Raw genomic sequence first — 27,035 nt, forward strand, 5'->3', positions numbered from 1 at the left:
TATTTAAATAAAGAGGACTTTTTTTTGTGGCCACTCTCTTCTTTCATTCCTTTTATCCTCACTTATAACTCTCACCTCGGAGTGGATGGTGTCAGGGTGCAGGAACTTATGCTTAATTGTTTTTGGGGTTAGAGGATTTCCCAGCAGGTGATGTTCCCTGACAAGCTGATGTGTCACAGATTCCAGGAGGTCCTTGGTGCCCAGTCCTGCCTACTCTGCCTGGCTCTCCGGGCTCACCTGGATCTCCTGGAGAGCCATCGCGCCCATCTTTAACAATTCCAGGTACCCCTGGAAGACCTGTGGGAATGTGCTGTAGTTAGAAGTTGCAGGAGTGATAGAAGACTTATACACTTATGTCTGTTTGACAAGTCAAAGTCTGAGATGAGTGGATGTTTAGAACAGTAGTTCAAATGTAGGTATAAAAAAGAAAATGACTGGTTCAGATGGAAGTTCTCCGTATGAGAGCACATACCTTGGTATCCTTGGTCTCCGGGAGGCCCATCAATGGCTTTACCAATGAATCCCTTATCACCTGCCTCACCAACATCACCTGTTGTGAAAGCAGAAAATTTCAATCGGTGGTGGAAACAAAGTGCATTTACATAGGTGTTGTGCTAAAGTACAGTTTACATGTTTCCTTTTTATACCAGTTTAAACTTTACAGTGAATTCAAACCTTTGTGTCTTGCTGCCTCTTATAAAAATCCCAGTGGGGCTTTTTGTCATGACTAATTAGCTTTTCCACCAAATATGGCTCTCTCTTAACCCCAAAAACTCGGGATGGTTTTATGGAAGTAACTGCTCGAGGCTTAGCTAGATCAAATGATCCAATATTTTAGTAAGGAAAAGCAAACAAAAGTAAGAAAACAGAATTCATATTTGGGTAGCAAGAAAGTTTTTTTAGCCCAATAATCATCTCACAATCTTTTGCTGGTAATCAGCAGCCTTAAATATCTCATGTATTGTTTCTACACTGAAGTAATGAATGATTAAATCTCTTTCCAGCTAAAATGAATATTTTTATTTTTGAATAGTTAAGTTGTTATGTTGCTAATATGTCTTTTAATACAACGTGTTTACTGGTACTTGTGTACTATTGCTATTTGAGTGAAGGATCTGAGTATGTCTTCTATCATTGATGTTAACCATCTGATTATGCAACCGTAAGGCTAAACAGCAGTGAAATTATTTTTGTGCTCCTGTGACATGTTTTATTTTTCATACCTCTGGGACCTGGATCTCCAAGTTCTCCTGGCAGGCCTCGGTACCCTGGTGGACCTCGGGCACCTGGATGCCCAATAGAGCCTGCAACTCCTGGCTTTCCTGGCGGCCCTGGAGGGCCGGGGCGGCCCACCATTCCAGGTGCCAGGGGTCTTCGCAGGTTGGCAGCCAGTTGTGCAACCTGATCTACATGTTGGAGAAGCACCAAAAGGTAAAAACCCCACATTTAAAAAAATATATACCGGTACATATATATATTTGACAATAGAATGAGTTACACGTGAAGATTGAATTAGGATCTCTCACCATCAATCATTGGGCCACATAGCTCTCTGATGTGTTGCTCACTTGCCAGTTTACCCTGAAACACCAGATTTGAGGCAGTTTATATGAAACCATTTACATCTATATGTTCTAACCAGGTAGTTTTGTGCAGTCAAAAAAGAAAAAGAAAAAAGAACAGCACACTTACAGGTACACCTCTCTTTCCTGGAAGTCCAGGCACACCCTGTTCCCCTTGGAAGCCCATTGGGCCTTCTTTTCCTGGAAGCCCTCTTCCCCCAACCTCTCCTTGTGGACCTGTCACGCCTTTAGGCCCCAGTTCACCTCGCTTCCCTGGCTACAATCAACAACAATTATCTGTTAAATCGCTCATTATGTTTGCAAAAACAAATTGATTTATTCCAAACTGAAGCTGAAAACATCCATAACATTTGATCGCTGACTAAACACCAAATGAGGAGCAAAGTGGGTCTGTTGAAACAACGCGAGGGTGGCATCTTGTTGCTTGATAATTACTCCAACTAGCACAGCAAACAGTAAATGAGACTAAGAGAGGGTGGCTCATCAGTGCTGTCTCTAATTACATAAATTGTGCTGCAGCTTAATGTTACTCGCCTTTCCCTCGTGGCCATAGCAGCAAACAGGCCAATAAAGCTAAAGCAGCAATACCTATCTCTAATTAATCCTATTAAACATGGAATGTGAGGCTGAATCATGTGCAGTGACTCTGATAAGTAGGCAAAAGCTCAGAGCTAGGTGCCAGTTTTAAATGTTTAGTGAGGGAGCAGAAACAGAGGGAGTTTGGAACAAACTTGCTGCTAATTACACCCACACACAACATCTGATAAATGTTTGGTGTTAATAGATGTTAATAGTTTGGTGATAAAAAGCTGATTTCTAAGATGTAAAAGCACAAAACATTGCAAAATGTGACAGGAAATATAGCTCACCTGCCCTTTTTGTCCCACTGGCCCAAAGGGACCCTGGAAATAAGGACATTGTTTTAGATAATTCTGAAAACGTTATATTACAGAACAGTATGCAGCATTCAAACAGTCAAACATTGTTTGGTACAGCATCTTTCATGCAGCTTTGAATAAAAAAAAAGAGGGGATAAAGACAATAGATAAGAGCCCAAAGTCATGCTAAAATACAGAGAAATACACTATCAGAATAAGTAGATTTAAATAATTGTTTATAATTATGTACAAATATCCATATTTTCAGTGTTTTCTGATCCATTGGCAGCAAAAACTAAAAGATACCTCCCTAAAACTTTTTGTCCAGCACCATAAAACCCGTGTGAAAGGACCCGTAGAGCCAAATACACTTGTACAAAACAATGAAGTGCGTTAAAGACATGTGCATGTACTTGAGTAGGTGGAATGGTCTTAGCCTCTGTACCAAGAGTACAACTAACTACTGCAAACACAGTAACTGCTCTGTAGGTTACGAACACCGCACAGTGTTAGTATTCAGACAATGACGAAAACACTTACAGGATCTCCGTTCTCTCCTGGTAACCCATCACTTCCTGCAACACCCTGAAATGACAACGTGAGATCTGAACTGCATGTGACATAACTCATAACTGAAGAAAGTCTTTCATCTTATAAGCTTATGAAAAATCGATGTATTTGCAGGACTATACATATAAAATAATCATTTCTTTAGTTTACTTTTCAAAAAGCTGGATGAAAACTATCACAGGACATCAGTGGAGATGTTGGTGACTTACCATGTCTCCTTTAGGTCCAGAAGCCCCGACTGGGCCCTATAGGATTGAAAAAAAGAGAATGAGAGAATAAATAAGAGGCATGCAGAGATATTTATTGAAGGCCGGCTGGCTGGGAAAAGGATGGGGGTGGGGGATGAAAGGAAGCACGGTGGGCTGGTTGAGGGGAACCAGGACTGGTATAAAGGCTGGCTTTGTTCTGTCCTCATGTTCTGAACAGGAGGCCACTTTGTGTCTGTGCTGGGCTGCAGTTTGAGTTTATACCACTAAGACTGAGACAGGATGGTAATACAGTGGGATACAGTGTCCTAACGTGAACACAGCTGGACAGTCACACGTCTCCACTGTGATTGTGTGGAGATACGCGGGGACACACCCACACATGTCCATGTTTGTTTTATACTGGGGTTGTTTTTTTTTTTAGCAACAAATAAGTCAGTCACTCCATCACTTTACATTTCTTGCTGTCATATTCTACTTCAGCTGTAAACTGGTCACATTTGCATTTTGGACTACTGGGGTGACAAAATAGACATTTTAAGATGTTACAGGGACATCATTCTCCTGAATAATTAAAAACCCACCCTGTCACCAAATTCTCCACGAATTCCCGTTGGTCCTGGAAGACCCGGATCTCCCAAGTCTCCTTTGACTCCCTGCAGCACATGACACAAAGTCATTAAATTAAGAAATAGTAATAAGAAAAAATGATGATGATAAATCATTTAAAGCAACTACCTGGAAGCCTTTCACTCCCCGAGGCCCAGGGTTGCCCACTGGTCCAATACCTCCCTGTCAGAAAGAGACATAGTCATGTCATTTTTCTAGAAAACATGAAGCACTAAAAAAAAAAAAAAAAAAGCACTGGAAATTAATGATGCTTCCTTCTTTTGATTCGGGTAAGAGAAACTAAACAAATGCAGGAGGTCGTTATGTGAGGCAGGATTTATTATGCAGTGCGTTGTGTGATAGTAGGGGTGTTAATTCCGTTGCGAGTTTTATCTTTCTTTCCTTGCCGCAGGCTCTGATGTGAAAAACAAAGATCTCTCTGTTTATAAATTCTTCCCTCATGAATACCTGCTCTCCCTGTAGGTATCGCTCCATTACTCCACCTTAGTAAGTCACTGAATCAGAGAAAAATACTCCTAGCACTCTTCGAGATTATCATTCACATGGAAGGCCAGTGGTTCATTTAATTCCAATTTAGTACCATGTTGTAGACTGCTCCTCGTTTTAGCCTTTTACTTTGGGCTCTGTTAATCCCATCTCTTTTTCAGCCATTGTGCTTTAAAAACTGCCTACTGGTCATTAAAGAAGCAAACTTTAAAGTATTGGAAACTCCTAAGCCTAAATTCTATAAATGGGTTATAATCAAAAGATGTGCAGCAGGAATTTTAATAATGTGGCAGAGCTTATATTGAGGCTTTTTCTGATTTTTTTTTTAAAATAGCAATGCTAGAATTTCAGCAATGCACCAACAGGTAGTGCACGATTTCACTTAATATACAGCGTGATCATTAACTTACCGCCACTCCTCTTGGACCTGCTATCCCCCTCTCTCCTGGGATGCCAATCTCACCCTGAAGAGAAGTGAAAGAAATTGCAAGACAAGTCAGAAAAGTTTAGAGAGCTCACCTGCTGGGTCAAGTGACACATTTATTAGACTGTAACTCCCTAAAAGCACCATCAGATACATACAGGAATCCCTGGCTCTCCAGAGGGTCCCATCTCCCCGGGCTTTCCTGGATCACCCTGGTGTAAAGGAACGAGAACATAACAGTTTTCCTCCATGTTTCTAATCATAGTTTTAAAGTTAGAATAGATTTTGTGGTGATACTCACAGCTTCTCCTTTAGATCCTGTTGTACCAGCCTTTCCTGGCAGACCCTAGAACCCCCCAAAAATGACATGAATGTACATCATAAAGCACAGAAAGTGAAGGTGATTCTCATGGCAGTGATGAAAGTGGTGATTATTAATAACACTTACAGGAAGGCCATTTGGTCCTTTCTCTCCAACTACCCCGTGGCGTCCAGGATCGCCCTGTCAGCAGACAGACGTCATAGTTGGTGTAAAATCTCTTTAATTAAGCAGTTAAAGCAAAAGATTTAAAAAAAAAAAAAGCATCTTACCTTCTCACCATCCAACCCTGGGGTTCCGTCTTTGCCATCTCTGCCAGGAATTCCCTGTTGAATCCATCAGATATGACTCGCATTGTTCTGACAGGTTATATAAATATAGAATCTTAAATTCTGTATATTTGCACTTACAGGCTCTCCTTTGGGCCCTGGTCCACCAGAAGCTCCTTTGGGACCAATTTTACCCTGTTAAAAGACACATTGAGACTTGATATTTACATCTTATGTATACGCTCAAATCACAGATCAAAATTCTTTTACATACTATTTCTCCTTTGGGTCCTTTGAATCCCTGTGGTCCTTTTTCTCCGCCACCACCCTGGAAACATCAGATTAAACACACACACAGCTATTCATTGATGGGATCTGCCATTTATTTAAGCTGTGAACTACTAACCAGGACTAATAAACTCTTTCTATTTTTGTGATATAAACATTGGGAGACTCACTGTCTTTCCAATAATGCCAGGGATGCCAGGCTTGCCTCTGAAACCAGGGAAGCCCTGGGGACAAACAGAGAACGAGGTCAAAAGAAACACCCTGACACAAATCTACATCTACTGAGTGAAAACAGGTAAAAGCTGCTTACTCTGTCGCCTACAGGTCCCATTGGGCCTTGTAAACCTCTTAGACCACGTGGACCCTGAAACACAGCATTTGAACATTTTGAAAGCACAACAAAAGACAACAACAACCTATTATCATCAAATAATTCTTCAGAAAATCCTTTTCGTAGTGCATTAAATCAGCAAAACTTATGTGGGCAAATCTCACCTGCAGACCCACAGTGCCAGGAAGACCTGGTGGACCCGGTGGTCCAGCATCACCCTACAGACAAAACAGGGCAAAATGTAAACATTAAATCACAGAAAGATGTTGATTCTCTTTTCAGCCATCCATCCATCTTCATCCGCTTTATCCGAGGCCGGGTCGCGGGGGCAGCAGCCTAAGCAGAGAGGCCCAGACCTCCCTCTCCCCAGCCACCTCCTCCAGCTTATCCGGGGGAACACCAAGGCGTTCCCAGGCCAGCCGAGAGATATAATCTCTCCAGCGTGTCCTGGGTCTGCCCCGGGGCCTCCTCCCGGTGGGGTATGCCCGGAACACCTCACCCAGGAGGCATCCTTGTCAGATGCCCGAACCACCTCAGCTGGCTCCTTTCGATGTGGAGCAGCAGCGGCTCTACTCTGAGCCCCTCCCGGATGGCCGAACTTCTCACCCCATCTCTAAGGGAGAGGCCAGCCACCCTTCGGAGGAAGCTCATTTCCGCCGTAATATAAAATAATAATAACAGAAACAGGAAAAAATCTTCAAGCCATATATCTAACTCACTTTCTCTCCATCTTTTCCAGGTTCTCCCTTGTCTCCTTTATGCCCAGTGTGACCCTAAATGAACACAAACACACACAGAAGTGAATGCCGTCATAGGCCGAGTGCTTATATTTACACACTGGGAGATTTCAGCAACATTTTGGGTTTACTGTGATCTAGATCTAATAAACTGTATGACAATAACACCTCTGCTTCTTCTTTTCACCACACAGCTTCCTCTGTGCAGTTGTGATGGACTACGGATCATTTAAGCAATGCTCCCACAATTCAGCTCATTTTAAATTTAATTTTAATGGAATGCCAAACATTTAGTTTTGTGCATTTTAACTCCATACATTGTTTTTTTCATGAGCAATGCCATGCTACATTGCTGTTGGTAGGTTAGTAGATATAGGCTGTAGCAGCAGATGCATTCTGAGAAGGTCATCTTACATTTCTGAAACACTTTTGTTAGTGCTACTTAAATTGCTTTTTATAGTATGACTCTTTCCTGTCGGCCACCTTTGGTCTAGCATCGTGCTTAAAAAACACCACAAAACAAAACCCCCCAAAACTCTGTTTACCTTGAATCCTGGCATTCCCGGAGGACCAGGCGGGCCAGGGGGACAGATTGCAGGACACTGCAGAGTACAGAGACAAAAAACTGAGACCTCTACAGCCAGTGCATGTAGAGAGCACATCTTCATTTTTCTGCAATCACACCGTTTTCACAAGAAACACTTACCAGAAGGTCTCCATTGAGATCATGAAGTGTACCGGGAAGACCCTGAAAGATTGAATAATGACAACACACACAAGTGAGAAATACGGCGACATTTACTTTAAACGTGACTTTGCTGCATTCTTTGTTTTTTAGTGCTTTTCCTGATATCCACTGGGTGACTGGGAAAATATGACAATGTGGCTACTGTACCAGCACCAGATATACAATGATAACTGCACTTACTGGGAGTCCATCTGGGCCAGTAGGTCCCGGTAGTCCTGGAAGACCCTCAGGACCCTGAGAAACACACAGAGGAGCATCAGGGGAAGCAGAAGCACCTTCAGCATCTCAGGATAAAAGACGTGATTATTTAATTTGGAAGGTTGTGATGGAACTAGATTAAAATCAGGAATTTTCTTTGTACTATACTCAAAAAAAAGTGATTTTCTTGTTTTCATTTCACACTGTTGTTTGAGCTTAACTGTACAGAGTGAAGTAAACTTGAAACCTCTAGAGCAATCAGAATAATTTAATTTAAAAAGGAAACGTCTTGCTAGACTTTTTTTGTAGAAAACCCATATCAAACACTATTTATGATTATTCAGTGAACAACCGATGACCCGTTGCTATAGTAATTCTGAGAGTAGCCTGAACATTGCACTGATGTCTAACAGGCCTGCGGGGTCTTTGGAAACCTACTGAGCTTTTACAAATGAGCTGAGTTCAGCCTAAATAAAGTGTGACCCAGTAGAAACACTGACGATGTGTCCTTCTCGGTCAGTGGTTATTCTTATCCTCCTGCTACAGTATACAGAAATTTAGGGCAATGTTGTCGTGGTTGATTTGAAGCTGAGATCACAGGATCTGTTAGCTTTACTGTAGCTTATTGTTTCTGCTGCAGAGGCTCGTGTATACATTTTCTGCGATTATCTTTTCACATTAAAAATCAAGCGGAACATAAGAGTTTCCTGTAGTTACAGAAATGAAACAGACTACCTCATTCTTATTTGAATGAAGAAATCACTTAATGATGACAGGAGATCTTAATTAGAGACACTCACCACTGGGCCCTGGGGTCCGGGTCCGCCTGGCAACCCGTTGGTGCCGGGAAGTCCCTAGAAACAAAAGAGACTGGGTGTTCGCATGCCACCAGAGTACATATGCCGCACACTGTCTGAACTACATCAAAGAATAACGAGCATCTAATCGCAGAATGCAAATAAGCAAAAATGAATAAATAAAAAAAGGACACCACAGGTGTACTCCCCCAGAACAACATAAAAAGACAGTGCTGTGTACTCACTGAAGCTCCTGGTCTCCCTCTGCCCTACGGAAGACACAGGAAGGCAAATTAAGTCACAAACACCTGGGAAATGATTAGATTCACACACTGAAACAATATCCACCATGAGAATATTTCTCATGGATTGTTGCTTTGAGGCTAGTGTGCGCTTATGTATATGACATCTGAGTAATCCTAAGACAAAATGTGACACTGAGTGTCACATTTTGTCGCGAGTCAGGCAAGAGCTGATCATAAACCTGACTTAACAGGAGCACAAGTACAGAAAGGTATTCTCTCAGCATGAAATAATAAAGTCGGAAAAAAGCAACTGCTGTAGGTTTAATAATTACTGTGGGTAAAAGTATTGTAGGGAAATATTCTGTGTAACAGTAGCTTCAGTCATGCGCTTACTTATAAGAGAAGAGGAAAATAAAGGCTTGTTAGGTTTTACACATGTGGGGTTACTTACAGGAGGTCCAGGTGGCCCAGGAGGACCTGCTTCACCCTGTAGATACACAAAATCACAATCAGCCTCTCAGGCATAATCACACCTAGCAGAAACTTTTAAGGCCCATTCTATTCAATTCAGTTCAGTTTATTTATATAGCGCCAACTCATAAAAACACTCACCCCAAGGCACTTTATATTGTAAAGTAGAGACGCTACAATAAATGCTCACATATAGACATAACAGAAATTCCGATTTTTTTCCTTTTTATATATATACTTTAGCTTTAAAGTAGCCTGTCTGCAACAGTTTGTGTTTTATGTGTTAATAAAGTCTGCTATTCCAGCAGGATGAACAGTACTGGTGATAAACATCAACTTATTCTAAATGAAAAAAATAGTTTCAAACAGTACAACGTCTATCTCGACGCAAGCTTCCATAGTTTTGGCAATACATTTCAGCCTAGTGTTAGGTCAGGAAGAGCCAGCCCACAGTTCTGGTAGATCACCTGATCTTAACAACAGAGCTACATCAGCTGAACACTCATCTGATGCCACTTTATGCATCCAGTTGGTTAATATCATGCAGTGCTGAATTTGTCTTGGTCTGTCTGCCGTTTTTGTGCATTTGCAAGCCACTTTGCAACCCGTGCCCACCCAAACACCTGCTGTCATGCTGTATCAGATCTGTGATCTGCTACTATTTATGGCATATAAATGAAAAATAAAGGTTGGAGGACTTGGATGGGTTGGGGATGGAGCAAATCATTTCACTGCTCATGCAAGGGGCCTAAATTCAACTTGGTTTAAGTTAGGCATTAAGAATTACTACCTTGGATTTAGAAAAAGGTTATTGTCTGGGTTCAAATTCAATGGCTGTGATCTCTTTTAAAGGTTTGATTTCTTGTTTGCAATGATGGTTCCTTCCTGCTTTCTCTGGACAAAATATGTGCCTCTGACACAACAATTACAATACAATACAAACAATTACAACAATGCAATACTCTTTTCTGGCATCGTTGTATTTTTACTCAGTTGTAAACAGCATTTGTATTCTATTTTTATTCTATTGTATATTTTATTTTATTCTACTGTATATAGTATTTTATTTTATTCTATTCTGTACAGTTGTGGACTTTATTTATTCTTATTGTATTCTAATTTTTGCTTCATAACTTTTGCACTGTCCACTTCCTGCTGTGACAAAACAAATTTCCCACATGTGGGACTAATAAAGGTTATCTTATCTTATCTTATCTTATTATCTCTAAATATGTCACTCAAAAATTTGTGCTCACATGACAAAATATTAGAATTAATGTCCATGAACATGAACATAGAAAAAATATGAGATTCTTGCACTGAATTGGAGGCGTACACTGAGCAACGTTATGTACCTGAAAAAATGAGATCAGCTAACTACCTGAATATGTGGAACGACCTGGTTTTTCCATCAATGGATTTTTTGTTCCCTGATGGCAGAGGCATGTTCCAAGATGCCAGTGCCAGGATTCTTCTGGCTCAAACTGTGAAAGTGTGGTTCACGAGGCATTAGACATCATTTTCACTCGTGGATTGTCCACCACAGATTCCAGATCTCAACCCCAGAGACAATCTGTGGGATGCACTGCAGAAGACTTTAGCAGATGGACTCTCCCATCATCAGTACTGGAAGATGTCGGCAAAAAAAACGTGTGAATCGTGTGAAATATGTGAGCTAAAGGGCTTTTTTGGGCTGAGCTGTAAAGACTGCTTTTTTGTGAGCATCTCGTGTGTCATTATGACACTTTTTCACACGTGCATGGGAGGACGGGGAGGTCTCAGAACAAAAGCATATCGTCAAATATTTAGTATTGCACATTACAAATAAAATATTATTTGAACTCATGTGTAATATTTATACAATGATGCCCTCCCAACTAAACAAACAAACAAACAAACAAACAAACAAAAGAAAGAAAGAGCAATAGAAAGATAAAAACAGATAATCTCATTGGCTGGGCCTAAGTTTGGTTTTCTAGCCAAGATTTAGGCTAGCTGTGGAGGACACAGTGATAAGATGCTTTTTCAATAATTATTTTTCAAGTTATTGGACTAAATGATCAAACTGTGGTCTGCTGAGGTGCCCCGTCTTCTTTTCTTTTAGTTCTCCTTTGTTTACTTCCTCCCAGCTGTATTTGTGGTGCCTCAGAGGACGATTGGCAAAATGACTCCAAACAAACAGATGTAACACAGCAATGTTACACTAATTCGCTCCATTCCTCAGCGTGTAATAGGACATACTGTCACACAAATCATAAACAAATGGTTGTGATGTTGCTGTGTATACACTCACACAGATTTTACTTTGTCTGATTCAGTTAGTTGTACTTTGACTCTGTCAAAGACTTTAGCACTTTAATCCTGTTTGTCTTTGCATGACTCTTCAGTACTATGAGCCAGCAGTAACAGTGTAGTCGTCTGAGTAATCAGTGACATGGGTTGACACAAGCTTCCTCATTAAGTTGGCTAATTAGTGGAATTGCTAAGGGGCTTGGAGAGTGAGAGCATTATCTGTCTAGTTGGTCACTTTGAAGCCATTTTATAGTGGCCACACGGTCTTTATCATATCATATGTTATATTCATATATTCACAATGGTAAAGAAAAGCCTTCCTGTTTCATTTTAAGATGCAGCAGCAGTTGATGTCATAGGTGCTGTAATTCTGTCTTCTCTTGTGCCTCTGATAGGATAATACCAGTTTACCCTCGGCATTGGAGCAAGAGTTCATTATCTCCCATGGTTTCACAGATTGGTGGGAAACTGTGTGCATTCCTAGCCGGATTATGGAAGCAGTAGAAATAAATCCGATTCTGATCCCTCATTAAAAATATTCCCACTAGGAGGCTGAGCCAGCTTGACAAATCCAGGCTGACAGAGAAAGCACAGACCTTGTCCCTGTTAGGCCTCTTAAGCATCTTCATGCAACAGAATCAACATGCAGAGTTTGCATGCATACGTTCCTACATGTGTCTTGCAAGTGGCTGACTTCAGCTAAATTATGAAGGCCAGTGTGAAGTAGATAGGAGGTCTTTAAACCCAGCTAGTGCATCTTTAAATTTATTCGCAGTGTCCCAGAAAGCTCATAAAACTGAGAAAAACTTACTGGTTCTCCTGGGGGTCCATCCCTGCCAAGAGGACCATCGGGACCTGTCAAACCCTGGAGAGGAAGTGCAATGATGTTTTAAACAGTAACTGGTCATTTTATAGCATCTCTATGTTTGTGTACAGATAAAAACAGAGCTGGTGTCCTGTTAGTTTAAGGACTGGCTGTGTTTGCTTATCAGACACTTACATCGACACCTGGAAGTCCCGGCAATCCTTGTTGTCCTGGTCCCCCTGGTTTTCCTGCTTTCCCTTTGGGACCCTACAAAAGCAGAGTGAGTAATTTACATCCCAGATAAACAACTGATTTCTTCTTCTTGTGTCACAAAATCATCATCAAACTAAAATAAAGGTAAACACGTTAAAGGGAAAACCTAAAAGAAAGACTGTAAAGTAACACATTTCTGATTTCAGGTTATTTAAGGCACCAAGGTGATGTTTTCTTTTGACTGAAGGCAGGTTAGTCTGATTACTTATGAAGCAGTAGGAAAGACTCCTAATAATGTTACGCTTAATTTATTTGTTTTGCACATGAGGGGGTAGGGACAAATAAGTAAATACTTCAGCCTACTCCTTTTCAAACAAATAATGGAATGATATTTTGTAATGATTGTGAAGGCACATGTTTGAAATGTTTGAAATAAAAATGAACTGAACTGAACTGAACATCTAGTTAATTGTTAGTGAGTTGCATATTCACTATTTAAATTTAAATGGCAGCCTTTCTTTGCTCCATAGTTCATGGATATGCATTTTACTTCAAGTGGAGGAGAAACAATTCTGTCTCTGGATCATGGTCTTTAAACAAGTTGCAGCTATTTAACACCATTTTACAATAATTTGACCTATTTTGAGGAACTCAAAAGGTGCAAGAAAAACACTTACAGTTAGGTGCATGCTTATAGTTGTGGCTGAATAAAACGCACTTTGCTAAAATTGTTGGAATACTTACTGGTTTCCCTGGCAGACCGGGAGGTCCTGGTTTACCCTGTTAATCAGATTAAAAAAAAAAGAAGTAAATTTGTTTTCAAGCTAATCTTGAAAGAGACAAATTTCAAAGCCACTGCTACACAGACCCAAAAACTTTAGTGTTTTATTGGAGAGCTAGCATTAGCCCATCTTTAATACTCATCAGTAACTTAGTGTTGTAGGTAACTGAAGCAGTGAGACTGTGGGTTGCTTCACTCTATACAATGTTTAGCTTCTGCTGTGACTGGGGAAGAGCAAACACTACCAAACCAGTCAGCGACCTGATGCTGACCGGTCACATGACAGTTTGGTTTGTATAGGGGAGGGGTGCTGAAGGTGCAGGCAGGAGGTATGAGGTGTAACTTCAGATGGTCTCACGGGGTTGGGGAATGTATGAATGGGCCCTCTGTTAGCCTAAGCTTCACTGGAGTCACAACTAAAAGTTTTCTGACAGGCATGGACAACATTTGCTTTCAGTGTTTTTCTTTTTTTAGTTTAGTTTGACAAAAATCAGAAAGGATAAGGGAGTACTCTGCAACGTTAGCAAAGTTGTTCTTTTTACTTAGCTTGCCTGTAATCCAATTTCCTCTTCATCCCTGTGCAAATAAAGCCTTGTTTTATTGTTTTACTCTCTATTAATTTTTTTACTATAACATCATATGCTTACCTGCAATAAAAACCTTAAAGGCAAGGCATCAGGGGAATGTAAAAACATTGTCTGTATTCTCTGATTTGTCTAACTACATGCTATAATGGCCTTAACACTGTATGAGTCCTGTAATCATCTTAAGGAGCACTGTAGACAAAATAAAATGTTTTTTTTCAAGAAAACATAAGTTTTTCTAATTTAGAACAACTCTGTTCACAAGATAAACTTAAAGCCTGCCTACCTAATAGCCATCATTATTATTTAATACTTGTAGGAGGGGTTGTGGGAGGAGTCACTCAAATAATGCTAATAAATAATATCACCTATCCACACCTAAACACAAGCAAACCATAGTATACCATACGTAACTGAGTGTGAATTTCTATATAAACTAAATTTTCGGTTAAAAAAACCCCAACATCTGTCTGTATTCTTATTCTGTACTTTTACTCCCAATTTTGCTTAAAATATGAAAATAAATCTAAAATAAATTAATATATGTGGGTTTATTACCCACAAAAATATAAGTGCTTACCATCTACTCTTAACTCCCATCGTCTTGAACTTTGGTGCATGTTTAATAGTCTAAGTGACAGAGAGGTGTTTTTATATGCAGACACCCTTGGTCTACTCACGTCAGTGCCATCCCTTCCTGGTGGCCCTGGGGGTCCTTGTAGGCCAGGAGCTCCTCTGAGGCCTGGCCTCTGGAACATGAAATTAATGAGAATCAACCCTCTTTTGATGGAATGCAGTAAAAATTTGGAGGCAACAGAAAGTGGTGATAAATGTTTGGCATATTTTGACACAGTGACTGTGAGACTGAATAAGAGAGAGAGGGAGAGAGATAGAAAATAATACAACTGATATTAACGATGTAACGGCAACCATATACATCACGATGAAAATCATTATTCAAATCAGTGCTGTAAGAACACTATGAGAATCCTCTTCAATTAAACCTGTACTGCTATGATCACCCAATACAACAGTTTTGCTCTAAAGACTTGCTCCACAGCTCAGCTCAGTCAGGGAGTGAACAGAGGTTTCATTGTGCGCACTGATCTCCAATCCGCGCATTCCACAGGTTCGGCCTGACTTCACTAACTAGCGCAAAAGAGAGCCACCTGCACACAATTACACAGCAGAGCAACAAACCTGCAGAACCAGAGAGACCCCTGTTCATTTTAGTTCCTCTTTAATTTGTCAGGATTAATTACAATATATGTACAACTAAGGAAAAAGGTTTACAGAAAGCATCAGGTTCTCAGGTAGTGTGTAAATGTCTGCCTGAAACCTGCCGGAAGAGAGTCACTTCTGTCATCATCATCATCACTGTCACCAAAACAAAAGACACACTTTTTAAATTACTGGCTTACTACATGAGATCTGCAGGTAAAAAACAAACCCATCACCAATGACGCGCAAAGAAAAAGAAGGGTAATAACTTAGTAACTCTTACCTGGGCTGAGGATGATATCAATAGTTGGGACAATAAAAGCACCCAAAGCGCAGAAAGCACCGCCATAGCTCCCCACTCGCCCTCACAAACCCGAGTTTATACAGAAAAAGTCAAATCCCCGGCCCTCGGTCCTCTCTCGCTCCCCCCCAGCGTCCAAAACGGAGCCTTCCTTCACCTGGCGGCGCACAGCTCCTGAATAGCTTTCTCTTTAGTTCCAGATAAACCCGAGCCTCCAGCCGAAGGGGCTGAACTCAATCTAGCTGGCTGAACACAGGCGAGAGGGGGGTGGGAGGTGGAGAAGGTGGTAGTATGCAGAGGGGAGACAAGATTTCGGACTCTGAAAATGTGGGCCGAATTACCCCCCAGAACCCCCCCCCCCCCCCCCCAAAAAAAAACTTCACACAGTGAAATGTATGTGGAAGAAACACAGGAAATAAAAAAAAAACCATTGGCCAGCAGGGGCGACACCTCTGGTTGTTAAAAGGAGCCTGATTATCCAGAAGTAAACGGGGAAAGCTCTGCTGCTCTCCTGATGTATCCAAACGTTTTCCATGAGTTTTTAGTTTCTTTTTAGATTCTTGTCTTTTTAGGAGTCGAATAGAATAGTTAACAGCTGGTTGAGTCTTCACCCTCAGCATCTGAGAGAACAGCTGTTTGATACAAATACAGGATTCTTGATAAATTTCAGTCTGGCTTTTAGAGCTTATTCCACTGAAACGTGTCACCAGTGAGTGACCAAGCTATGGTTGATAGGTTGAGATACTGGGTGGGTGTATTGGGGTCTGCTTTGGAGTGATTCTCATCAATTTGACAAAAATTGCCACATGGTTTTGTTTTGGGGCCTTTAACATTTCTGTTATATCTTCTGTAGCACATTTTGAACATTTTAAGGACATTTCTTATCAATACCACACGATCGATCGATCGATAGATCGATCGATAGAGCTATTAAGTCCTACTACAGATATTGCACAGGTGCTTAGACTATTGAAACTTGGGTATCACTTTATGTCACACTAAGCATCAGTAAGGTGCAAGTACTTAATTCATCATTTATATACCATTACTCCTCAGTATGTTATTCATAAATACAGACATTTATTCATCTGTTACTCCATGTACAGCTATCACTGCTAGTAATAATCATAATCATCATCATAATAATAGTATCTGTATGTAGAAGTGGCATACTACGGAGGAGTATTGCTATACAAATACTTACTAATACCTTAATGATGCTTAATAGTTTAACATGATTATGAAGTGCTACCAAAAGTTGGATGGCTAACAATTTTCTCCATCTTAATGAAAACAGAAATCCTCGTTTGCGCTGATGGTAACAGAAACTCTAGATGCCCTTGCTACTTTTGCTAAATCTTCTATCAAGAACATTGGGGATAAGTTTTGACTCTGCTTTCCCTCTGGATGTTCTCATTCTAATCTCTGGTTTGCTCTTACTTTTATTACTTCCCTTTATTTCATCTCTGGGTTTTATTTTTAAGTCATTGTGCAATTAAGAAAACTTCTTTGGAGGTTGTGAAGTGAACAAAACATTTGCAGGTTTTTCAGAATGCCCCTGCGAGGCTTCTAACCAAATCTTCTAAGTACTCACATGTCACATCATTGCTAATTCATTTTTACTGCCTCTCTATTAATTCAGAGTCCACCTTAAGATTCTCCTTATGAGCTTTAGATCCCTGCATTGACAAACACCAGTGTATTTTTGCATTCATCCATCCATCCTCCACAGGTTTCTGAGATCATGTGATCAGGGTCATTTCAGAGGCAGGAGACTGCAAGCTGATTGCACATAGGTGCAATATTTTTGGTCAGGCAGTGGTCTCCAACCACTGTTTTGTCTAGTGTGACTGTAGCTGGAAGGACAACAGTGGTTGAAGACCGTGGCATGAACAATGCAGCAACATGGTGATAAAATGGCACTAAGTTGGAATCAGTCTATCAGTCTGCGACTGAATGAAGTCAACTTGAGTTACTTGTCTTAACAAAGCTTCCCTGGAGTTTTTCTTTAGACAAATGAAGAAAAAAAGTATTATTATCTGTGATAATACAGCAATTAACTGTGATGAGCTGGAGAAATGGCAATATTGTGGTCTACATTCACAGAAACTAACATCAGCTACTTTCAGAGTTCAGCCATAACCTCACAATGACATAGTGGCTGCAGGATGGCGATTTAAGGCAAAATGATGTAAGCACTAGGCAACCTTGCTCTTCTATAGAAGTGTACTCAAATACAACCAGTTAACAACCAAATGAGTCAATGGATGGAGCCCAGCAGGCAAGCTAGCCAGCAGGCTGTCACAACTACTTGAAATCAGTTGCCAAATGCAAAATCGGTGAAGTCACTGGACAACCAGTTTAACTATTTGCAAGAAGGCCGTTGTCCTATTTTTACTCTAGTGTGACTGAGCCATTACAGTTTACAGGGGCACAACAAAGCGCATCCATGGTTGAGCTATTCACGTTAACCACTTGTTGAAGCAGAGAACAGTTCGATGGATATAAACTACATTCTCGCAAGCTATGGACACTTTGCTATATAGATCATCAGGAAATGCACAGAAAAATAAGAATGAACAACCTATTTAAAATGAAGGTTGTGTAAATGTTGTTAAGACCCAAAGACACTCAAATGATCATCGACCAACAGTTTAGAAAGAGCATTAAATCCCCAGAATTCAGTTGCTTGAACAAGTAAATATTTGGTATTTAACCATTTAAGCCATTAGGCGTTTCAGCCCCACTTCAGATAAAGAACATCATCATATCTCATCAGTGACATAGTAGCTAACACTCACAACCAGCCAAGATTTGACAGGTTATCATAAAATGTGACCTTGAGAGCAATTTGGTTGAATAACTGTTTGGCGATCGCTGTGTGTGACCTTCTCTAAAAGATTTGACCTGTAGCATAAGAGAAGTAGTGACTGTTGTAAATTATGGACCGACACCATCAGCTGGATGAGCTAAAGCAGCACAAAATTAGTGACACATTGCAAGTTTTGTGTAATTTAAATGTAAAATATTGCATTGAGGTATGTCTAATATTCCAAAGAGGGGAAGGGTATATGTAACGACTGAGGGTGGGCATAAAAACAATGCTGAAACTCCAGCAGTGTGTACCTCTAGCTCTCCCTTACGCCCTCGACTCCACACTGCTCCTGAGTCCTGAACAAGTTGTTGTGCATCAATATCCATCCTTTTTCTTCTTGTCGCTGCTTTGAGTCACATCTTTTCACACAGCCAAATTTGTATACTAAAAACAACTCATATTTCAGTCGACATAACAGTTTCACAGAAAAAGCAAGGGTCTTGGGAATTGGCGCAAATGCTGTCTGCCATCTCGGTGTGTTCTTAAGAAATGCAATTTTAACACAAAATCTGGACTCCGACATCAGAAATGCATTTCAAAAAAAATAATCAGAAAATAGTACAGCTTTATTCTGCTTCATTAACAGCCAGGTAAGTCAGGAGGGAAAAAAAGGAATATATAAAGTCATAACCATTTCATTTTGCAAATACAGTAACTTGAACAATAACAGTGGAAATTAAGTGCAAATATAAAAAGATGCATCGATATAATCACCCTGGCTTGTAAGTTCACAGACTGTACCCATTTCAAATTAACATACAGCAGACTTTAAATTATATCCAAAGCTTTATCAATTCTGCCACAAAGAATTACACATTGTACAATCAACCAGTCTTATCACATTTTTGGCAAGGATTTCAGTTGTTCAAAAGTCTACCTCCCAAATCCGCATGGAGACATACAGACTGTGCAACACTACTGAAATATAACTTAAATGATACCAAGTATTAATTCCATTTTAACAGCAGGATCCAGCAGAAACACAAGAATCTCTCTCTCGCACGCACGCACGCACACACACACACACACCTCAAAGAGGGGAAAAAAGCTCTTCAAATTCATTATTTCTCAGTGCAAAAAAAATGTTCAAAATTCAAAGTATTAAGGTGTTAAAAACGCTGAAAACTTCATTTCATTGATATTCAGTAATAATAGTACTTTATGAATTCTGCAAAATTATTAAGTATCTGCTGCTGACAGTCTTAGTCATAACGACTTTAAAGGATAAGACAGGCCATATTCTATATTTTTACTGTTGACAAAAAGCAGAAGACCAAAAATAGCAGTAGATTTATCCAACTTGCATATTGCAGTCAGGCTCTAGGTGCCAGAGAGCTCCACTGTCATTCTAAAACTACTGAAAATGCATCAGTGACCCACCATTTCAATCTCCCAGACACTCTCCTGCTACTGTACATAACATACAGTATACTCAGAGTATATAAATTACTCAGAGTCTAAGACCTCAGTCACACAGGCCTAGAGACCAGTTGGCGACCAGCCTGATCTCTAGGGAAAAATATATATTACCTGACTGGTTGGTGAACAGCTGCTGACTGTTGCTGTGTGAAATTGGTTGTAAAGAGCGTGGTGGCATCAAAGAACTCCTTGTGATTGCTTTGGGTGCTAGCACACCAGAAACTGAGAAGGTTTGTATCAAAGTAAAAGTTGCATCTTGTTGGTTTGAGCATCAAAAGGCACAACTGTTACTTTAAAGGCGAATGTTCTATATTTTGCGTTGCAAGCCAGCGTCATCCATGCAAACTACTAGCGACTGCAGCAACCTGCTAGTGACCAAAGCACCCGCACACAAACCTTTGGTGCAGCACTGTACATCTCTCTGCCACCAGCTTCCTTGAGCAACAGCAAGCAACCTCCTGCAACCACCCATCAACTTGTTGCACATTTACCCGTTGGTTACCAGAGGGGGTCTCGAGGTCCCCCTTGTTCATGAAAGTGGGCCTTTCATTAACAATTTCACAGCAACTGCTTGCAACTGGTCAAGCAATACTAATTTTCCTATAGAAACCACTGGTTGCCAGGCAGTTGCCAATCGGTCTCTAGGCCTGTGTGACTGAGGCTTAACTAATCACACACTTTGGTGACGCTTTGGTCCTTTTTTTTGGGATTGGTTTAAAAGTCAAAAATATACAATACGTCGTGTTTATCCTTTAATATTGTCTGACGGCCATGTAGAAATAAGAGTCGAATCCGGTCCCACATTTAACAAATTAATCAATTCATATACCCATCAGCCACAACATTACAACTAACTACATAACACTGTGCAGGTCCTCCTCATTCCACCAAACAGCTCTGACCAACCTCATCCAAAGCATGGACACAGTCTGGTGGTGTCTGACATAAAGAAGTTTGGGTCCTGATCATTGAGAGTTGGGTCCTTCATAGTCTGGGCTCCGTCTGGCATGTTGGATTGGGTTCTGGGGACATTGGTGTTGATTGGGTCAACACTATGGGTGATTTGTCATTTTTCCTGAGCAGTTTTTGTGGTGTGTTGGGTCACGTATCCTGCTGGGTGAGGAAGTACATCAACTAGGCATGTACGTGTTCTATAACAATGTTTAGGTAGGTGATATGTATCAAAATATATAAAAGCCAGGACGTAATGTTTCGCCGCAGAAACTGTAAGATCAGTGCTATTTACTTCAACCTCAAAGTGGTTTTAATGTTGTGGCTGATAGCTGTATAGTCCTTCAAAGTTAACATCTTAACATTAAATATAGTAGAAATAAGGCCTAGAAAGATTTTAAGCCATACTTTGTCCCTATATTACATTTTTTCCATTTAATTTAATATGAATCAGTTCATTAATGAGTTCCCCACATTCTGGTCTGAGCTCGTGGGGTTCGATTCCATGTCAATATCCTCGGGTTCCTTCCCATTTGTCTGTTCATCCACACCGTTGTCGGTTTTCATCAGTGACCCGTTTGTTGCAGACATACTGTCCTGCAACGTTTCGTCTGCTTCTTTTTTATGTGACACTTGATTAAAATCAGTCCTAGGGATTTTTTCCTCCCTTTCTGAAGACAGAGAGGGCGGGTGTTTTGAAGTCTTATGAGGAGTTTGCACTGACGGGCTCGTTTGACCAGTGGCTTTACTAGGAACAGCTTTTTCCTCTATCTGCCCACCGGCTAAGCCCCCAGCCAGGCCATTGCTTGGCAGCACCTTGTTATCTTCTCTTTTCTTCTTCGGTGGTTTTTCGGGTTCTACATCCTCTTCCGTTTGCATATTGATGTCTCCATCCTGGTCATTTGAGTTACTTGTAGATTTCAGCTCACTGTCTGCACAGGACTCGCTTTTCCCTTTCACAGTGTCGTTACTGGGCGAATGTTCCATTTCATTAACGTCATCTGAAGAGTCATTTCCATTACCCAAAATTTCATTATTACACTCAGTCTCCACACTTCCATTTTCGATTACTTCAGACTCTGGTTTAGGCTCAGGGGATGCCTCGGATGGTTTGCTTTTGTCCTTAACTGCAGTTTTAACAGTTCCTTTCTGAGCCTTTGCAACACTATCCAGTCCATCTTCCTTCTGTTGCAGGGCTGCTTCTCCATCTTTGCCTTTAACACGTGAAAAGACTTCCTCCTTTCCATCACCATTCCCTATAGTGTCAGGTCTCTTCTCTGCCTTTCTGAATAGCTTCTGAACCTTTCTGGGACACCACACAAACTTATCCTTTGGCTCAAAGTGAAGGTAAGCAAAGCGCACAAGCTCCTGACGTTTATGCTTGTCCAGCACAGCAAACAGAAAGTAGTCGAGCACGCTCCGTTTAACACTGCTCAGAGTCTTTTTGACCAGAGTCTCCTCCAAGAAGAAGCGCACCAGAGGAGCCTGATAGTGCTCAAAGCCCAACTCCCCGAGGCTTTTCAATATGCGAGTTATCCGCAGGTTGTTGTGCATATTCCTGCAAAGGACAAGGCAGTTGAAGCTGTAATCACAAAAACAACTACTACATATGCGGGAAATTACTGACATGAGAATAATAATACTTACCGCTCCAGATTTCCAAAGCGCTCCTTCCAATTTTCTGCACGTTTCACTTCACCCGTCTCTTTGTTAACCAAACGGATTCCATAAAAACCCAACATGAGTTCATAGGACTCGACTAGTCGCCTTTTGGCATCTTCATTCTTCTTGAAGGCCTGGTGAGAATTTACAGCACATTTAAAAAGAAAAAAAAAAAAAAAGAAAAAAAAAGAAAAAGGAAAATAGATTTACTGGCTAGAACTGTATCAAATATGAAATGAAATTGTCAAATTTTCAGTGATGCATCTTATTTGACCTTTTGACCTCTACGGTAACCTTTTATTGGGCGCTCCTAGAGGCAGGAAAGCCACAATGCTGCAAAGAGGTTACATCACATATTTTGTTTCCTTTTTCAACATGCTGTTGAAAGAATCGTAGAACTTGCCTAGTGACATGCATATAGCCACTGCATTTGCTCTTTTGTTTCCTTACAATGTAAAAGAATTAAATAAATTTGGCTGTGGAGACACCAACAGACCTGTAGCCAAGTGATAAAACCAATGCATCAACCTGCAGCCATATTGTAGACACTGACAGTTCTCATGCTACATTTTTTTAGGAATAGTTACCAAACAAACAGCCAACATTACTATGTGATGAACTTATTATGGAAAACATAAGAAATTTAACCTGTCCAACAAACTGACTTTGTTTCACAGTTAATGGTCAAACAAAGTGGGTTGGGGGGCTGGAACGAGAGGCGGGGTACACTCTGGACAGGTCGCCAGTCTGTCGCAGGGCTAACAGAGAGACAACTAATTATGCTCACAGTTACACCGACGGTCAGTTTAGGATCGCCAGTTAACGTAACCCACCTAACTGCATGTCTTTGGACTGTGTGAGGAAGTCAGAGTACCTGACCAAGACAGTAATTTTAGGAAAACTATAGCAGTCTTTTGGTTGATTTAACCTGGCAGTTCCAGTCCAGATTCAATAGACTTCATTTCATTCCGACTTTGGACTCTGACAACTTTATGGCATTAACCTTAATTCTTTTTCAGTTGCTTTGTGTTGTGATAGAAAGTCACTGTTGACCAACTCTGCTACTGTTTGTTGAGAGCGCTTTCCATTTTACACTTACCTCAATTTCCTTCTTGGTAAGTTCTGAAGCCATGTAATTAACCCCTGGTTCTCGCAGTGGAAACAGCCTTGCAACAGCAGACAGTTCAAGAGAGAAACAACAGAAGACCAATTAACTTCTAATGACACGACACTTTAATTCAGTGGTGCTGACGCCAGATGTCCCTGCGAACAGTTTATGACCCAAATATAATATATTCTAGTGCCTTCATCCAATACTTTAAAAGAACATGTATATCCTATAATTTCATAAATTGCCTCGTTCTTAAAAACATTTTTAAACAAAACACCACTGTGTAAACAAACGTGACATCCTTCAGTGTATTAACGTTTATTTTTTGGCAGTTTACAGTAACAAATGTAAAAACTATTAACGTGCCACGAAAGGAAAGGGTATATGTAACAATTCTTTTCCCACTGTGAACACTCCATCTATTTCTGGTATGTACTATGGATGTGGAAAAGCATTTGCTACTTGACATCTTGTGCACATGTAGAGCGTAGGCTTCTCTCATTTCTCCGTCTCCTCAATCCTCCTGCCTGTGATCTGGAAATCGATCTCAGTACTCCATGCTCAAAAATATCTCAAATCCTAAAACGTGTCAGGAGAACAGAGGCGTATCGATGTAGCTATAACTGAGGTTGTACAGGTGTGTCCTAGGCACGCAGCTGAAATATACAGTACTTTGCAAAAGTCTCGAGTCAGCCCTTATTTCTTTATATTTTGCTAGGAAAATAGGTGTTAGCGATTTACTGAAATGTGCAAACATGCATGGAAAATCAGTATATAAAAAGCAAAAACTGAGTTTTTTGACAGTCAGCATCTGGTATATAAACAAACTTTCTTGTAATTTATTTAAGTAGTCTTCAGGAATTGTTTTCCAGGCTTCTTTCTTGCCTGTTCAGTTTTCTGTAAAGATGATCTTGCACTGCTTCAATGATGTCCAGCCTGTGGGAAGGCCAAAACATGACTGATAGTTCTCCACTACAATTCCTATCCAGGTACGCCTTTAGTGCATTTGCACTGAGTTTGGGATCATGGTGCCAAATGAAAGCGTTGCTTATAAGACTCTTTCCAGATGGTAGTTTATGGTGGATCAAAATCTGAGGGTACTTTTCTGCAATCATCCACCTATCAATTTTAAAATCATCGCTAACAGCACTGACTAAAAGACAGCCCCAAACCATGACACAGCCTCCACTGTATTTTGTAGACACTCACCATCGAGTCTGTCTCCTTAACTCCTCCATAGATATTGACATATTTGAACCTTAAGACCCATTGCCATTGATTTTCAGTGCAGTTCTTGTGTAATTTGGCATACCTCAGCCTTTTCTCCCCAATTCCCTTTCACTGAGGCCATTTCTGATAAGGTTTCAGTGAACAATAGACTGACCAACCAAAGCACCAGATGCATCTCCTGTGCCAGGTCTTTGCTAGATTTGTTTCATATTTTGTAAAGGCATACTTTTATGATATAGTTCACCTCCTACTGTATCCTTCACTTATCTAGTTTCTTCCAATTTGTTTTTAAAAATACACACACACACACACACACACACACACACACACACACACACACACACACACACACACACACACTGAAGATATGCCAGGCTTCTGGCTAATAGCTCTCTTTGTTCGTTGCAAAAATACAGTTTTATGCCTTTTGAATTGTTATTTTTGGCTTTTCCACTAGATTCAACAAAAGAAATAGGAAAAAAATCTGTTTTTGTGACAGGCTGTGAGGACTAAAGTGCTTACAGATACAATTCAAAATTGGTTCTTTGCTGAGTTGTCTGCTATGTGTAGACAGCAGTAGATCACCCCTTGAAGTAGATGCTTTTTTAGGCTTAACAAATAGACTGATTCTTATATTATTTCTACTCTACCGGAGCACTCAGAGTGCTTTATACAAAATGTCTCCTTTGCACAAACACTTTTTCTATGCTTAAGTACTTTTTATCTAACATTCAAACTCTGATAGATGCTAGGAGATTAGTATCCAGCCAAGGATATTCGCCATGCAGACTGGAGCACCCAGGGATCAAACTACCAGCCTTCTCATTAATAGATGTCCTGCTCTAACTATGTCTCCTTAAAAGCAAAATATAAAGAAATGACAGGTGGCTTAGGACTTTTGCACAGCACAGATGGAAGGATGCTACAAACAACTAGTCCAATCAGTATTCATGAGTAGTGTTAGTTACTTAAATACAGTAGACTGTGTAACCAGCTTTAGTGAAAATTAAAAAAAAAAAAAAAAAAAAAAAGACAGTTACATCTGACATCATAAAATAAAGCAGAAGTTGGGCAATAACAGAAAATAATGCAAGTGTGGCTCATGTCCTATTTAATCAACCCTACTGAGAATTAATAATGTCTCTTCCTGTTTGCGAGGAGGGGAAGCAAGGAATGAAGGAAGTACAAAATGAGAAACGAGTGAATGTGTTTGTGTGCATGCGTAACAGGCTTCAGACTACAAGTTCATCAAGATGGCAAAAGTAAGCTGTGGTCAGTTCTGTTGCCGTTAGGCTGGATATGGCTAAAGTACAAAGTTCAAAGTGTCAAACAGTACATACCACTGGATGTACGAGTGAACTCTCTCCAGCCGTTTGTAGTCGTTTTTCCATTCTTTAAGAAAGGATTCAATGTAGATATCTGCGACAAATGAGACAAAATATTGGTATCATCACCACAAGCACGACTTTCACGCATACAGCAAATATTATATTATATGCAAACATATGAGTATTTTACCATCAGGAGCAGAGGGAAACTTATTGAGATAAAACTGCAGATTGTTCATTTTGTCCTCTGAGCACTCCTCGTCTGCAAGATTCTGTCCAAACAGAATAAAGGAGACTTTAACATCTTTCAGCTATGAGCACGATTTTTTTGTTTTTTTGTTTAAGAGATGAGCTGAGGTGTAACTTACGGGGTATCCTCTCCTGTAGTTTTGCATGTCCTTTGCTGCTCTCATGTTTCTGGGCGTGTGGTGCCACTGCAAATATTAAGCATACATAATAAAAAACATTGATATGCATCAGGCGTCTCACATAAATTAAATACAGGTCTTGCATTGTATTGCATTAAAAGTATAAACAACCTGAACTGATATACTACAAATCAAGGGGTCATTAATAATTGTGTCACGACCTATGCTGTTCCTGATAACGTCATAGGAGTTGCCATATAAGGTCGGGTTAATAAAATTCCCACTGTTGCAATGAATTAAGTCTAGATGTTAATTAATTCCTCCTCCATTCTAACTATGACTCACAGACTACTGCTAACTGTGAGCAGGCCAGAGTAAACATTGACGACGATTTTCAACTAAAAAGTAAACTAGCAGCAAGCTAGGCTAGTTAGCAAAGTCGCAGCAGTGATGCGTAAAGCTAACGTTAGCTTTCCACAACAGGCAACAGAAAACGTAGCATTGCATGTAAAAGAAACGAGCTACACTAAGGTACAGTAGGGTTTTTTGTCCTTTGTCCTCTGGCTGAGTAATAATAAAAGCACGTACTAAAGCCCAGCTCGATTTGTTTTTGTCTTGATTTGACCGACGGGTTTGGCTCTCTCCGGCCGGGTCGTCTCCATCACTCTCTGTGTCCCAGGTGGAGTCGTACTCACAAACACAATCGTCCTCCAT

General features: G+C 40.4%; 1 protein-coding gene across 3 annotated transcripts; it reads right to left on the reverse strand.

Annotated features, from left to right (window-relative positions):
• Positions 1 to 112: 112 nt before the first annotated feature.
• On the reverse strand, positions 113 to 27,035 carry col9a3 (collagen, type IX, alpha 3). Of its 3 annotated transcripts, XM_085344099.1 has the most exons (36): positions 26,910 to 27,035; positions 26,322 to 26,387; positions 26,144 to 26,225; positions 25,966 to 26,044; positions 23,384 to 23,450; positions 14,536 to 14,604; positions 13,235 to 13,270; positions 12,473 to 12,544; positions 12,284 to 12,337; positions 9,161 to 9,196; positions 8,710 to 8,733; positions 8,468 to 8,521; positions 7,650 to 7,703; positions 7,428 to 7,469; positions 7,267 to 7,323; positions 6,704 to 6,757; positions 6,149 to 6,202; positions 5,964 to 6,017; positions 5,824 to 5,877; positions 5,640 to 5,693; positions 5,507 to 5,560; positions 5,369 to 5,422; positions 5,226 to 5,279; positions 5,079 to 5,123; positions 4,936 to 4,989; positions 4,764 to 4,817; positions 3,976 to 4,029; positions 3,822 to 3,893; positions 3,241 to 3,276; positions 3,002 to 3,046; positions 2,453 to 2,485; positions 1,693 to 1,839; positions 1,527 to 1,581; positions 1,224 to 1,406; positions 473 to 550; positions 113 to 297 (listed from the first exon to the last, which is right to left on the reverse strand). In XM_085344099.1, the coding sequence occupies exons 1-36, from the start codon at positions 27,033 to 27,035 to the stop codon at positions 113 to 115; spliced, it is 2,391 nt and encodes a 796-aa protein (XP_085200225.1). The 3 variants fall into 3 exon arrangements, with proteins under 3 accessions (XP_085200225.1, XP_085200227.1, XP_085200226.1); XM_085344101.1 differs by lacking the exons at positions 23,384 to 23,450; positions 25,966 to 26,044; positions 26,144 to 26,225; positions 26,322 to 26,387; positions 26,910 to 27,035 and adding an exon at positions 15,360 to 15,425; XM_085344100.1 differs by lacking the exons at positions 113 to 297; positions 473 to 550; positions 1,224 to 1,406; ... (26 more) ...; positions 13,235 to 13,270; positions 14,536 to 14,604 and adding exons at positions 21,073 to 22,180; positions 22,270 to 22,418.

Source organism: Diplotaxodon limnothrissa, linkage group LG20, assembly GCF_057381915.1.
Source record: "Diplotaxodon limnothrissa isolate DT_005_m linkage group LG20, D_limnothrissa_male_GT1.1, whole genome shotgun sequence".
NCBI lineage: Eukaryota > Metazoa > Chordata > Actinopteri > Cichliformes > Cichlidae > Diplotaxodon > Diplotaxodon limnothrissa.